At 31.5% G+C, this 16,142-nt stretch overlaps 2 protein-coding genes across 4 annotated transcripts; both read left to right on the top strand.

Moving 5' to 3' along the window:
• The first annotated feature begins 4,497 nt into the window (after positions 1 to 4,497).
• On the top strand, positions 4,498 to 5,154 carry LOC101209230 (calcium-binding protein KRP1). Its single transcript, XM_004149256.3, has one exon. The coding sequence runs from the start codon at positions 4,692 to 4,694 to the stop codon at positions 5,046 to 5,048; it is 357 nt and encodes a 118-aa protein (XP_004149304.1). The 5' UTR covers positions 4,498 to 4,691; the 3' UTR covers positions 5,049 to 5,154.
• Positions 5,155 to 8,494: 3,340 nt separating this feature from the next.
• Positions 8,495 to 15,573, top strand: LOC101208743 (diacylglycerol kinase 5). 3 transcript variants are annotated; one of them, XM_011652250.2, is made up of 13 exons: positions 8,495 to 8,668; positions 9,563 to 9,767; positions 9,857 to 9,979; positions 10,134 to 10,262; positions 10,708 to 10,793; positions 11,285 to 11,381; positions 12,263 to 12,311; positions 13,123 to 13,205; positions 13,643 to 13,710; positions 14,036 to 14,110; positions 14,547 to 14,634; positions 14,728 to 14,844; positions 14,979 to 15,573. In XM_011652250.2, exons 2-13 carry the CDS (start codon positions 9,573 to 9,575, stop codon positions 15,303 to 15,305), a joined length of 1,437 nt encoding a protein of 478 aa, XP_011650552.1. In that variant the 5' UTR covers positions 8,495 to 8,668; positions 9,563 to 9,572; the 3' UTR covers positions 15,306 to 15,573. The 3 variants fall into 3 exon arrangements, with proteins under 3 accessions (XP_011650552.1, XP_011650550.1, XP_011650549.1); XM_011652248.2 differs by having other exon boundaries at positions 8,496 to 8,902; XM_011652247.2 differs by lacking the exon at positions 8,495 to 8,668 and adding an exon at positions 8,929 to 9,206.
• Positions 15,574 to 16,142: the final 569 nt, after the last annotated feature.

The raw sequence follows: 16,142 nt of genomic DNA on the forward strand, positions 1-16,142 counted from the left end.
TTAGATTTAGTTTTTCTAAAAGTTTCTCAATTTTTTAACAATTATAAAAAGTATTCTTCCATATTAATATTTTATACATATATTTTCCAATTCTAATTCATGTGTTACTGATTAAATTGAAAATTCTTTGACCAATATGAGCATCAAATAAATGTATACTATGTGAAAGTTTTTCTCTTTGTAAAAACAAATCACTTACATTGGCATGACATGAGCAGGAAATTGATCTTCACCTTCAAACTCACTCTCCGTCGTGGCCAATTGGGTGAATTGATTGATTGCCTGTGTTGGTGGAGCCCGTTCCAAACTCTGGTTGAAATGCCTTGTTTTCTTGTCGCATTGCTTGACCTTGTTAGAATGCTTGAGAAGAAGAAAAAGTAGGAGCTGTGTAGATGGGGTTTTGATCCAATTGGGCTTGGTTTTCACATGTCATATTTGGATTGCAACTCCATTCCGAGTTATAGTTGTTGTCGTAGAGAACATGCCTTTGACTACAACCTCCCTTTTCAATATCAGAAATCATCATATAAGTTAAATTTGAAATTTGAGAGTCAAGTTCTCTTGGCTCTTCTATTGATATTTCTATTTCTTCTTACATTTTCTTCCAAGCCATCTTGGTTTTGAAAATTATTTATCAATAGTCTCTTCTTCCTTTATAAAAAAATCTAATCTTCTTTTCTAAATACACTCAAACGAATCTGTATTAATAAGAGAAGAAGAAAGGTCATGCAATACACTTAGAGATAATAAATTTTATCAAACAACTATTTTTCGACTTTTCTTACAAATTGAATTGAAGATTCAAGAAATCTAAAAATCAAGAAATCAAGATTCAAAAAAATTTGCATATGCCTAGCTCCTCAGCAATGACCCATTAAGAATGCAAAAGGTGTACACAAGAATATGTAAGAATTAAACGGAGGGAAACGCAATTGCAATACAAGTAATCAATAGATAAAAAAGATTAAGGAATTGTAAAGGAAATACAAATGGGTAATAACCTACCAAAAACAAAAAGAATCCTTCAAGTAAATTTATAAACTCAACTTCCAATGAATTAATGGAGTAAAGGTAAGACGGGGTTGTACCCAATGGAGCTATATTGATAAGAAATTTATGAAACAAGATCTTAAAAAAGAAAATTAGTAATCTCAAGAATCTAAAATGAATTATTGTAGTAAAATGAGGGTGTTTATGGAACAACATGCTCAAAAAAATGAAAGTAACATCGGTGATAATTGTTCACTTCAAGAATCAATCAATCAACAAAATTGCAAAGAGATTTTCTTTCAAGGTTTAAAGGACAAGGAAATTATTAGATATGCATTTGTCCATTCCAATCATAGATTAAATAAGTAGTTGCAAGAATTATGATCCTTGATCATATTCAAGAGATCAAAAGCCTTATTTGACCCCATGAATTAATTGCCTCAATACAATGATTAATATGCAAGACTTACACATAATCATAGTAAATCAAGTTCTAAGCGTTTCCATTTTAGCAATTTTCACACAAGAATAATTAAACATGCATTATGATCAGGAGGTATCAAATCAAGTCTTGTTAGAATGTGAAAGCCACTACTCCCATACTAATTAATGAAGTCTTGATTTTGTGCTAGGGTTGCTAGTGAGCATTTTAATTGAGAGATTTTTGGTGCATTTTTCTTCTAGAATCTTTCCTTGAGATCAAGTCAAATGGTTCTTGCTGAATCAACAAATAAGAGGTTTATTGAGATGGGTTTGATACAAAGTTTAGTATCCAGGAAATGGCAATGTGTTGTTGTTTCTAACCCAAGCTAGGAGAAGGTCATCAGTTGGGTGGGTGAGGGATCCATCAATGAATCTGATTTTATTATTCACAGAAAGGGTGATGATCATAGCTCGACTCCAAGGAAACATAATTTTCTACGTATGTGTTATCGTTGTGGTAGTGTAGAAAATAGGGGTTTAGGTATCTTTGATTTTGATCAAAGGAAGTTTGAGGAGAGGTATCAAACTGACTGGGAATAAAAAAAATTTAGATTTCCGATGAGGTCTGTGGGGGGTTGGTGTCAACAAGGAAGGGTTGTCATGGTGGTTATGGAGGTTTAGATGCTTTGGCGGAAGATGGTGGAAAATGGTTGTGCAGCCAGAAGAATCCTTCCTTCGAAGGAAGAAGATGATTTAGGAGGAAAGAGTTCCAACAGATACCATATTAAACAGATTTGGGAAAAATACTTGATTTTTAACGTATCGACAAAAGATCTTAACCAATAGCAAAAGTGTTATTTACTTCTAATAACAAGCTATTTACAATAGAAAAAGAGCAAATTAATACACCGAATTTGTGTTTATATATCTCAATATTTCAGGGTTGTTTTTGAATATTTAACCATGTAATCTAGAATTTAGATAAGTATATTTATTATTAATATTGAGTCAAATGAATGCTACATATTTATATCCATAATAAACTAATCCCCAGAGACATGTGATCTAATAACAAATCAAACTAAAATATATTAAGATTTATGGCAAAATGGGTTGATATGAATGTGATCTCCTCTTTTTTTTACCATCCTAAAATTGGATTGGAGAATCCTAATGCATTGTATCTAATTTACTAAACTTGAGCTATTGGATTATTTTTAAAATCTCTTTACCTTTTTTTAATTGATATTTATTTATTCAAATATTAGGCACGTTTTTTTAAATTTATTTATAAATTAAATATTAATATTTTTCAGACTCATTCTAAATATTGTTATACAAATACAATTTTCAAACCTTTTCTTTGACAGTTTTCTAAGTAAATATTGGGCGGTAGCTATAGATTGTGCGATGTCACCTTCAAAAAGAGTTTGGAAGGCATAATACCTAGATGAATCTCAAAAAGAAACAACTGTGGGTAAATGTTTCTTCTTCATCATCGTCTCTCTCTAAGAGCCAAATTCAAACAATTGGTTCTTGCTAAGAACCCAAGCACTAGTGCTCAAAATCTAGCCAGAAGCAGCCTGCAGGTAGAAATTCATTTTCATTTTCGGGTTTTTGCTTTGTATTTTGTATACTTAGGGTTCCTTTCCATGCTGCTAAGTAAACAAACTCCCCTCTTCTTTTCCCACTTTAGAACCAAAAAATAAAAGAGTTGATTAAATTTGTTGTTCTTTGTGTACAGAGATCATATGTTGGATGTACACAAGGAAAAAACAAGTCAATACATTGAGAAAGAAGTATTTAGAAGTCATTTTGAAACAAGATGTTGGATTTTTTTAACATCCATTAGCATTTTAAGGAACACTCTTTTTTTTTAGTAACTTTTTTTTCTCTATTTTTCTTTCCAAAATGAAGAAAATTATAAAACCGATCACTTAACTTACGTTTTTTTGGCATAAGTATATTTACCTATTTTTCAATATATTGTATTTGTGAGTGTAGACTCAAAGACTAAGTATGTATGGTATTGTCATCATGTTTGTCTCATTTCATTGAGTTAATTATTTTTTTAGTATAACGTATTTGTAGAGACTCTGTGACTGTTATTTTGCTCAAAGTATGAACTATAATGTTTTGAAAAATATTATGTATTGCAATAGTTAATAAATTCCTGGTGATTAGGATTTCGATTTTAGATTTTTTTAGCTGTGTAAAATTTAGTATGATTTAAAAATATTTTATTTTAAATTTTTTGAAAAATATTATTATTTTAACAAATAATAACAAAAATAGAGTTCAAGTGAAAGAATTGTGAAACATAGGTTACGTAATCATGAACCTAATTCATCCTTTTCTTGAAATCGCTAACCAGGTCCACAAGTTCAATGAAATTGTGGATTCGATACTAAATGGTCTCCACGTAAGTAAGTCAGTCAAATCGTGTAATTGCATGATTTGTCATGTGCAAGTCCGTGAGTTCGTGGTTCCCAAATCTGAATTATACTCCCATTTTCTTCCAACTCTCCTCACCATCATTACCATCCACCCTATCTCATGCAAGATGGATGAATATTTTGTTACATTGATCATATTCTTTATACATAATAATTCTGTCCAAGATGTAACACAATTTACTCATGGTTTGATTTTTAGCCAAATTTGAAAAGAAAATTTATTTATTTATTTTTTTGTAATTTTAAGATGGGGAAAGATAGAGATAAAAACTAGTGTCAATAGGCATAATTTTCAATAAAAGAAAATAGATATAGAAAGAAAAAAGGATTGGATAGTTTTAATTAATTATTAGTTTGTGAATTAATATGGTGAACATGTGGCCAACTTAGGATGGAGTGTGTATTTAATATCAATATAATAATATATATTGGCATTTAGAACTGGCAAGCTCTGACGAAAAGGACGATTCTACCCTCCATATCAATTTGGTTATCCCAAAGAGAACGGCAAACCCCCAGGCGCCATTCAAATAATTTAAGAGTAAAATGACGAATATACCACCAGAAGGAGGCTTCTCCGAAAATCACACAACCTCCAAATCTAAATCTGGCGTAATTAATCTCCATTATTATCTGTACCTTGGTTGGCTTTCCATGGCGCTCCTTCTCCGAAACCCCATTCACATTCTTCTTCTGATCTTCTTTTTCTTCTTCTTCTTCTTCTTCACTTTTCCCTCATAAATATCCCCCCATTCCACTCCCACTCCTCTTCAATTCAAACTCAGGCCCTAATTCCTAATTCTATCTCACCACCTCACTTCAATGGCATTTTCCGCTGAGAAATCAGGATTCGAGGACTGGCTGCCCACGATGGCAGAGAGGCTGGGCGGGGAGGGCCTCATCGGGGAGCTGTGCAATGGATTCAATCTTCTGATGAATAGAGAGAAGGGAGTGATTGATTTCGAGAGCCTGAAGAGGAACGCTGCGGCGCTAGGGCTGGGGGATCTAAGCGATGAGGATCTGAGATCAATGTTGAGAGAAGGGGATTTTGATGGTGATGGTGCTCTTAATCAGATGGAGTTTTGTGTTCTTATGTTTAGATTGAGCCCTGAATTGATGGAAGAATCGTGGTTCTTGCTTGAGGAAGCTCTACATCAAGAATTCAAGGATTTTTGTTGATTTCCTTTTCTTTCTTTTCTTTTCTATTAATTACTGATTTTTCTTAACTCACTGATCTTTTACTTGGAAATTAAATTAAAATAAATTGATACTTTTTACTAACCAACTTCCAAATTCATCCACACTAACTTCTCTTCAATTTTTAGCACTTGCTCATGAATGAATATATATATATATCCGTAAATTTGGACATTCTTATAAAATAAGTAACGTTCATATTTTTTATCTATTTTATCTTACTAATAACAATTAACAATATCTATAACTTACTATGGGAGCAAAAATAAGTTAAATATTAATCCCAAAAAGTTTTCTAAGCTTTTTTACTTATACAAAATTTGGTTATTTCCATACTTTTATTGATATATTTGATATCCCTTAGTTGGACAAATTTTGTCTATTAAATTCGAATCAAATTATTTAACCATATATAAAAAAAATACGTGGATCTAAATAAGTACCTACATCTTTTTTTATTTGTTTGACAATACACCAGAAAAAAAATGTGAAGAGGAAAACACATACAACAATTAAAAAAAAACTATGAAGCAAAACGAAACAAAGTAAAAAAAATTATTTGAAAAACAAATATAAATCATAATATAGTCATATCCAAATTTCCTATAAAATGAACGTAGAAAAATAAAAATGTCCATTATTTTTTTTCTTTAGAAGTATTGCATTGGGAAGAAGTGATTTTTTTTTTTACCGAAGTTGTGTTGCATATAGATAGAAGAGAGAGATTATGATCTATTTATATAAAAAGATGTTCGATAGTCATATCATTTATAGAGGGTTGTATATATCATTTCGTGAAAATTATTTTTCATCTACCTTTTTAATATACTAGATATGTTTGTAAACATAATCACGCATCAATCAAATAAACCTAAAACTAATTTTATTATTTGTTTCCTCCAAAACTAACTCCGTGCTCCAAGGTGAAATAAACTTTATTATTTGTTTCCTCCAAAACTGACTCGGTGTTCCAAGGTGAAATAAAATAACAACTCATATAGAAAACAAATTTTATGAAATTTGAGATAAATATTCTCACAATGACTTAATTTAATTAATATGATAAATTTTAGAGTTAATCATCTAAATATAGAAGACACATTATCATTCCTAACAAAATATTTAAAGTCAAGTTATAAATTAAGGTAAGCTTTTTTCTAAAAAAATTCAAGGACAAAAACAAACCGTCTTATTATTTTAGGTACTAGAATAAGATACAAAATTTAGGAATGAAACTATGTAGGGTATAAATGGTGTATTTATTAGGTATAATTTTACATATTTTAAAATGAAACACATATATTTTGAAATTGAGCTGTGGATGTAATCTAGCGCAAGTTTAAATGGTCATACAAGTAGTGGTCAATGGGCAAAGAGACTTTGTGGGAGTGGAAGAACAAAAATGTCATCTCAAGTGTTGTCATTGTTTGAATTTTGATCTCTCAAATGTAGTCAAAACTTAGATTTTTTTTACTTAATTTTTATGGATGACTTAAGCTCAAATGATTAATGCCAAATTGTCAAAAGAGCATACTAACATTGTACTAATTATATACAATAATAGGGGCTTAACCGCTAGTATGAGTGCAAGTGAAAGAGCGAAGAGGAACGCAAGTGTATGGAAATGAGAAACGAAAGTTGCTAGCATGTGAGAACACTATTATATTATATTAGTTGAAAGCAAGCACAAGGTAGAAACGACGATGAAAAGCCCTTGTGCATGGAAACACTATTACACCAATGGCCTAATTAATTTCACACTAACAAAAATCATGTTTTTATTGTATTCTGTTAATGTCAAAAGTTTATACTTTATTGTTTTCAAAATTCAGGACAAACGGCATTACAATCATCAAATTAAAGTCACCCATACTATTAAATCCAAATTACCATCAAAATCTCAATTTAACAAAAGTATATAATTGGAGGATGGTCAACCAAGTTAGTTTGAATTTTTAAAAACTTATCAATTTCAATTGATTCCTTATTGAGTTTGAACTTCTCTTAAAATTGATTTCTCATTTTTAGATTTTGACCAAAAACTGTGTTGAACTAAATTTCTTTCCTTCCTACTAGTAACCAAGATGCTTACTACATAGAAATAGCATATATTCTCTTGGGTTCGTTTTCAACACGAAAAGAAATATATCAATCATCGTTTGTTCCATTTCAATTATACCAAAATAAAAAATTACTCTATTTTCAAAACTATCAAGCCAAAGGGAAATATTCACATGAACCATCCAAGTTTTTTTAAAAATTTTATTATTAATTATTACTTTAAAGATGGAACTTCCAAATCTTTTAGCAAAAGATGAATAGGATTTAAATAATAATGGAAAGAGAGAAAAGGAAATTGATCGTAATGGAAATTGATCATAACGTATTTGTTAATGTTGGCAAATGAAAAAATCATACCAAAAGAGATTATCTTTCAAGAATGTAGAAAGTATACTCTTCTAGAAACCAAAACGTAGAAGTAAATATATAATAGAATACCTCTACAAACGAGTCATAGTCAAAAAAAAGAATGCTACACAAAAGTAGTAAACGCAATACCTCTAAACACTTCTAACACTAATTATATACCTTTATTCTACCTTCAAACCTTACAAACTTTAAAAGATGAAGAAATGTTTTGTATAACTGTCATCTCTATCTAATTATTTCATTAACACGTGCATTTTTTTAGAAGAAGAATAAGTTCGTGTCAGATGTTAGAAGGAAAGAGATCACATATACTTTTTGGGTTTTTACGTATATAGCCTAATCATTAAGTCTACTTTTTTTTTATATATATATAATTTTTTGAAAATGTTATATTTTTATATGATTGGTATAATGGATTGCATGTTTTTACAAAAAGTAGGGGTCCAATTACTAATAAGTCTATATTTTCATTGAATCAAGAGATATACCTGTCTCATATGTTCCTCTCAACAAAAAAAAGAAAAAGAAAAAAAAGTTAAAAATAACTTGAGAGATAGGAAATGCATAAGATAAATGCATCATATGATACACCTAACCATTGTCATATTCAAATCATCTCATCATACCCGATATCAACTATATAAAAATAGTAGAATATGTTTTTTTTACCTTGACAGTTTTCAAAACAAAAAATTATGTCTCCAAAGTTATCGAAATTTTAAACTTGGTCCTCAGATGTAAAATTGTACCGACTATATAAGTTTGAGAATTTAAGTTGTGTGATTTGTTAGTCAAATTTTTATAATAAAAGTAAGCTTGAAAAGGTGTGATTGTTGTTGTAGTAAGTGAAAGGGTATAATTGTAAATACAATCCTAATTTTGCAATTTTAAAAAACTATACTTCATGGATTAAAATATATGAAGCAATATGTGAGATTAATGTTTCGTAGATGAAACCTGGACTTTATGATGGGATTGGTGGAAACTTTATTCTTACGTATCAATTATTAAATGTAAAAGGTAATGCCAAATAATTTAATAACAATTTCAATTTTTTCACACGCGACGCCATCGTCTGCGAAAAAATGAAGGCTAAGAAAAATGGGAGTTGATCGATAATGGCGTTGGCGCGAAGGCGATGACTTATTTAATACGAAAAAATGGCAAAGCAGGTGAACCCATTTCTCACCTCTCTTTTCTTTAATTCCCTTTACGTTCGTTGAAATGGTATGACCACGAAATCCCCAAGAAATTTCCATTCTTCTTCTTGGCTTTCTTAATGCTTCCTCTTTCACCCTACAAAACATCCCACGCACAAACCTTCCCTCCATAGTTGCTTCTTTTTTAAGTTACCATTGGATCTTTCGCTTCGTATCTTGAATCTCCCCCAACTAATTCCTTTCCAGGTATACAAGCTGTCTCTTGCTTTCCACTCCTTCCTTAATCCTCTATCTTTTCTCTGCATCTGATTCCCTTATTTTGATTCTCACCCTTTTTTTCTTCCTTGTTTTGGTCGAGTTCTTTTGCTTTCACATCACACGCAAATGGGGTCTTACCAAAATTTGTATATTTTATTCGTAATTTTGGGGTTGTCTGTTTTTGTAACGTTTATAATTGCTGGAAATTGAAGTTTCTGATCATCTCTTTCTAAGCGATGGAGGAATTTCTCTTTCATGTTGTGTCTCGTTCAGCGGACAGAGTTAAAGGGAAGTATGTCCACCTCCTAAATGGTTCTAAAATTATAGAAGGAGAAAATGTTGTGTCGTAATTTGCCAAAGTTAGACAAAGGATTTTCTTGCTACTCAATATTGACCACTATAAAGTTTGTTGATTGATTCCATTTGCGTTGTCTATGGTAAAGGTCAAAACATCGACCCTTTTGTCGTCTGGAAAAGTCAACGGTCTTTTAATGAGTACACTAGGTGGTGCAGCGGAATACATTTCTACTTGGAATTTTCTTGTTTGAAATACTTTTCAAATTTGAGTTGTAAGGCATCTGGTGTTTTAATGATAAGTGCTTTGAGTACTATATTAATACCATGTGAAAGATCTCTTCTCTGCAACAGGCTTTTAGCTATGGGAAGTCTCATGAATGAAATTAACTTGAAGGACTTTTACATTCCAAACTATATTTTGTCAATTGGATCAGAGGGGGAAAGTGTTAGCCATCTCCCTGTTTGTCCAGTTATTGCTTTCATTAACTCCAAAAGTGGTGGTCAGCTGGGAGGCGAACTCCTTATCCGATACCGTGCTCTTCTCAATAAAAATCAGGTAATTTTATCAATGTTAATGTAGGATATTATTGCTATTTTGAGTTCTTTATGGTTATGGATGTTCAAATTTGAGGCAACTTTCTTCAGGTTTTTGATCTGGGAGAGAGTCGCCCTGATAAGGTACTACATCAACTTTATTGTAACCTTGGCATACTCAAGGACAATGGAGATCTCTTGGCTGCTCATGTTGAAAAGAATCTTAGATTAATCGTAAGTTACTTGTTAAATCTTGATTTCTCTTGTATTGTCTATCAGTGAGAATTCGTGATTGAGCGTCTGTTGCAATTTCAATTGTAAAGACCATAAGCTCTCAATTATCATCAATCTCTACTCCTTGCTCTTAACATGTGATTCTAATTACTAGGTTGCAGGTGGAGATGGTACTGCAAGCTGGCTTCTGGGAGTCGTTTCTGACATGAAACTGCCTCATCCACCTTCAATTGCTACTGTGCCATTGGGAACGGGAAACAACCTTCACTTTTCCTTTGGATGGGTATCTTTTTCTTTACTACACCGTGCTTTTGATATTTTTTTGTCATATATATATATGCGTAATAATGATTCCACTCATTATCTATATGCTAGGCTATGATCTATGTGTTAACTGGATTAAATAAAAATATTAATGGGTCAAAAAATCTCAACTTGAATGTCTTGTTCAGTATTTGGCTTTGGAATATTGATCATTTCACGGGAAAATTTTCTAATGGTCTTATCGAATGTACACTCTGACATAAACAATCATGGTTTATTTCGTGGCAAGAATTTTAGCATCTTCTAATTTTCCAAGCCTGTTAAGAAGTTTTTCTACGTAATCACTTATATGAGCTGTCACTTTACCAGGCACCATCCGAGTTGTGCTTTCTGTGTACATTATTCTTGGTGCCTGGACTGATCGAAGTCTGAATTTGAAAAGAGTAACTGTTATTAATTCACAGGGAAAGAAAAATCCCGGAACAGACCGTCAATCCGTTGAATCATTCTTGAGTCAAGTAAGGAGTGCAAGAGAAATGAAGATTGATAGGTAATACGTCAGACTAGACTAACACGAAAATTCAAGCATGTTTATTAAAACTTTCTTTTGTTCTAGCTTGACCAACCAATTATGTAGTATAAGGGTGTAGGATGGACATGTACTTAAAACTTTGTCATTGTACATTTTTATCGATTAAAGCATTATGTAATAATATGATAAATTCTCAACTAACATAACTAATGCATTGGCAGACTAAGGAGTTATCTAGTGGATGGAAACTTAGATAGTTGCGCTACTCTGGTATTACCAAGCTATACCTTTTTAGATCGACTAGTCATTGTGTAATTAAACAACTTTCTGTCAATTTTTGGGGAGTGCTGCTTTGGCAATAGTGTTCAGAATTAGGATAGTGCAATTTTTATCATTGGACATAGTTAATGTTATAACCAAATTCTATTGAAATGGAAGACTTCATTGGTTGTTTAATAAGAATGACTTTGTTATTGTTTTCTTCATAAACTCAATTTTTTTCATTCCAGCTGGCATATTCTCATGAGAATGCGAAGTCCAAAGGAAAGTTCTTCTGATTCTATTGCGGCTCTAGAACTCCCTCACTGTTTGCATGCATTCCATCAGGTATCTCAGCCTGACAAACAAAATATAGTAAACTCGTCTTGGTTCTTATTTTAAATGAAAATTCAGGTTTTCATTCTTTCCACAGCTTATACGTTCAGCAAGTTGAATTGAAACTATTCTGACTCAAGCATTAATGCCCATAGTCCATCGGTAGGAAAGAAAAATTTTCACGAGAAAAATGAGGTGTTTCTAAATGTAGATAAAAATAGTAAAAACACTCCGATTGGTTCTGTTGAATTCTGAAATTAAATTCTAGGATTGATTGAATAGAAAAGTTAGAAGAACAGAAAAGAGAATAGCTAACTGTACTTGAACACCTCAAGAAGGAACTACAAGTTCTTACGATTGTTTTTCAATATATTTGAACTAAATGAAATTCAACTAGTCTGCTTGAATCAAGATTTAAAAAGAAGTTTAGAATAAGGATTTCAAAACATTAAGTTAAAAGCAACATTAAGTACTTATTAGTTGTTACTGCAATTGGAGTTTGAGTTTTGGGATGGTATCTTAATTGCTTATTAGACTAAGAAGTAGAACAAAACCTATATTAGGATTTCTCAATTGCTGCAAGAATTTACCACTTGTTTATTTTTTTGTTATTCTTTAACACTAGAGATTTTCAATTGCACATTAGGGGTTATGCTTGAGTTTGGTACCTTGGGGTTAGTTTTTCCCGTTAAGGCAGTTGAATATTTAAATTCAGCGTTTGAAGACTGTATTTAAATTATATTTACAACTATTAGAAAAGCTTCGTCTTTTAGTGCAGTGGGTTCCAAAAAAAATAATCAATATCAAATATGGCTATCATTGTGAAATGTGTGTGATTTTATTTGGTTTGACGTTGCTTTCTATGCTTTTTGTCTTGTTTTTCCTATTTGCAGGACAATTGGCATGTATATCGTGGTGGATTTTGGAATTACTTCAGTATTGGTAAGGAAATTTGTGCCTTTTAACACATTAGAATGTGTGCCTTTTAACACATTTTACCTATTCACTGAATCAACATGTAATGCAATAAAAAAATATACGGACATTTTCAAACATGGCAAAATAAATTAAAATATTTACAAAATACAACAAAATTTCAAATTCCTTCGATAATATACTTCTATCTGTGTCTATTTTTTAGTAGGTAGAGATGTTTACTTTATTTTTTATTGACTAAAATAGACCGATTGATTCGAAATACATGGGTTTAGAATCAAATGGCTTCATTTGATGGAGCTTTGGGTTTAGATAAGCAAGCCTCCAACGCTATCAATTACTTTTTGATGTTTCATCGAAAGATGTAAGTGTCAAACTCCGCAGTCATGATCTTTCTACCATGCATCCACATATAATTTCGACTTTTGATACTGAGCGGCCAAAAAGAGAGTGACTAGCACTTTAGTTTATTTGATTAAGCTCTATCCAAGAATAGCCCTATAGCATAACTCTCCTACATTATCATAACCATGATAGTATTTAATAATGATATGGGGTCGGAATACTAGAACTATCCTTTTTTGAACACCATAATGAAACTTAACCTTTGATAGGGTTTACTATTGGGTCATGCCTTCAGTGTTGTATGATAGTATAATTATTTATATTAGACATTAGTGCACTCCATGTATAATGATGAAGCTTTGCACTCCATGTATAATGATGAAGCTCTATGTTAATATGCTTGCTGCTACAAGTATACCTAAAAATATACCAATTGAGTTCACCATAAATTTGACAAATGGTCTATATTCAGGAATGGATGCTCAGGTATCCTATGCTTTTCACTCCGAGAGAAAGTTGCATCCTGAAAACTTTAAGAATCAATTGACCAATCAGGTATTGATTTAAAGTTCTCTTCAAGCTTGACATGACTTAAATTTTTTATTAAGATATGTACAAATAAAAAAAATAAAAATAAAAACTGTTTTTTTTTCATTATATCTTTTTCACGTTATTAGTGGGGAGATTGAACTTGGCGGTCCTCAATCTGTTGACAATCCACGACATTTCCTGCTTAAGTTGTACTAGAATGTTGTCAGAAAAGAAATGTATTTTATATTTATATTATTATCTAGTACAAGTAGTAGTTTTGTTAGATTTAGCTTGTTCTGTCCATGATTATATCCATCCTACATTAAATGATAGATACCCGCATGTTTTGCTTATCTATAGTTTTTCTAGGTTATCATGTGCTTCAATTGTTTTAATTGGCCTTTTTTACCAATACTTTTGTTGTAGTATTAAACAATCGATGTTTTTTTTTGTTGAGACAGAAAGCATATCTGAAGATTGCTTGTAAACAAGGATGGTTTGTTTCTCCTATTTGTCATCCTTCTTCCAGGTATGTCTTTGATTATTTAAGCATTAGTCACCTGCCTAGATTGTTTATAATACAGCAAGTGTTACATTCCACACCACGATAACATTGATATGAGTTGGGTGTGCATAAACTAGCTCAAACAGCATTCATATTTATTTAAAAGGAAAAATATGATAGTTTTATTTTTACCCATATTTCTAGAACATAGATCATGTTATCTGATGAACGGCTGATAGAATCCAGTATAGAATATCAAATTTCTATTTGCTTTTTATTCGATAAACACATATCATTTACAATTTCTTTTGCCTTCAATTGTGAGTTAGAATGAGTTGATGCAATGCAGGAACATATCAAATGTTGTAACGGTGAAGATTATGAAGAGGGAAGGTATATGGGAGGACATCGTGATTCCCTTAAGGTGATTCAAAATACTTTTTTTCCAATTGTTTGGTGCTATTTAGGGTGTGTTTGGTTTAGATTATAAAGTGTTTAATTTTGCCAAAAAGAACTATTTTGAAAAAAAATGGTAATGTTTGGCAAATTAAAATAATGCATTTTTTAAAAATCCATTTATAAAATAATCTATTTTGGAGAAATCTTTAAAAATCAAATTCACATATAAACACTAATAAAAAAAGTCTAACCAAACATTAAGCCTTTAAATTTTAAACTTATTTCCAAAAAAATGTTTAAAAAGAAATGTATTATTGAAAACATTTATTTTTAATTCAATCCAAATGGACCCTTAAGATTATGGCATATTTGAACTTTTCCTTCTCCACATGGCTGAGCTGATCTCATGAAAAAATGGAATAACTGGCTTTGACACTTTTTCTTTTTATTCTCAAATGCAGTATCAGATCTATAATTTGTCTTAATTTGCCAAGTTTTTCTGGTGGACTTGATCCTTGGGGAGATCCAAGCAAAAATAAATTACGTGATGTTAGTTACTTTCTTTTTTCCCTCTTAAACCATGAGCCGATGTTTAGATATGCTGGTTTCAATTAACATATTACACAAAATTTCACGTTACAGAGAGATCTAACTCCTCCATATGTGGATGATGGGCTTATTGAGATCGTTGGTTTTAGAAATGCTTGGCATGGACTAGTCCTACTTGCTCCAAATGGACATGGAACTCGTCTTGGTCAGGTAACTTCAAGCAAAACTAGAATTGGCTTAGATTCTAAAACAAGAACAGGCCAACATTCATCATAATTTATCTCTTTGTAATGCCATGAGAATGAAATTAACGTTGATTGTTCCCGTTCCTATTATTGATGCAGGCAAAAAGGGTTCAGTTCGAGTTTCATAAAGGTGCAATTAACCATGCTTATATGAGAATTGATGGGGAGCCATGGAAGCAACCCCTTTCTGTGGAAGATGACAAGGTGTCTATAGAAATTAGTCATCGTGGTAGAGTCAACATGCTCGCCAACCTACCTTGCCGAGCTAAAAGTGTGCATGACCCTTCTTCAACTCACAGTCATAGCAGCAAAGATTATGTTGACGAGGACGATGAATTTACAGAAGAATACGAGGTGGTAAAGAAGTTTGGTGCAGCTTCTACCTTTAAGTATTTTAACACGGCTGACACAGTTCATTACCAATAGGTTTTGACGTTTTGGCTTATCTTGTTATCATGTATATGTTTCATTGTCATCTGATCATCTGACATGATTGATGAAGTAGGTTGCCTCAACTCTAAAGGATTACTCACATCTAGGGAGTGTAGAGTAGGACCCCAGTTATAGATGTATGATATTACTGTTTAAATTGAACACCACACTCATTTGATCTGCAAATATTTGATTCATTATGTGAAATATTTACAAGGATGTTATTAGAATTATCTTAATTAACAACCGAGCCCTTCATCAAGAGTCTTGTATTACTGGACGCCCATTTGGTTATACTCTCGTTTACACTTAAGACTTCTTTTCCTAAAATATAATGTAGGTTAAATTTTAAAACAGGTCAATTCCTAAAGTTTTGGGCGAAGTTTCATTGTGTATTTAAAAGATTCAATTTATAGTTTCTATAGGTTGGGTAATACTTTTTGATTTAGTATTAACAACAACAAAAGTAATATTAAATTTGATCAAATCTTAGTTGGAATAATTAATATGATATAATATAATATTTTAAATTTGAAAATTAGTCGAGGTAGGAGACACAAAAATTCAAAGCAATTTAAAATATTGGATTTTTACAAATTTAAATGTAGAGATTTATGGCTAATTATCCACTCGAAAAAAATGCATCAAATTGACATTGAAAGTCAGTTGGGATCTTAGGAGAGCCCACCTTATGTATTTGAACAATCAATTGCATTGTAATTAAGAAAGATAATGATAATTTTAGTATTTATAAAAATTAGAGTCCCATGAAATTTGTGCATTACTTAAATATCCTTATTTGAATTTCCAATTTCATATTTTTTTTAATAG

The sequence above is a fragment of the Cucumis sativus genome, chromosome 3, assembly GCF_000004075.3.
Source record: "Cucumis sativus cultivar 9930 chromosome 3, Cucumber_9930_V3, whole genome shotgun sequence".
NCBI lineage: Eukaryota > Viridiplantae > Streptophyta > Magnoliopsida > Cucurbitales > Cucurbitaceae > Cucumis > Cucumis sativus.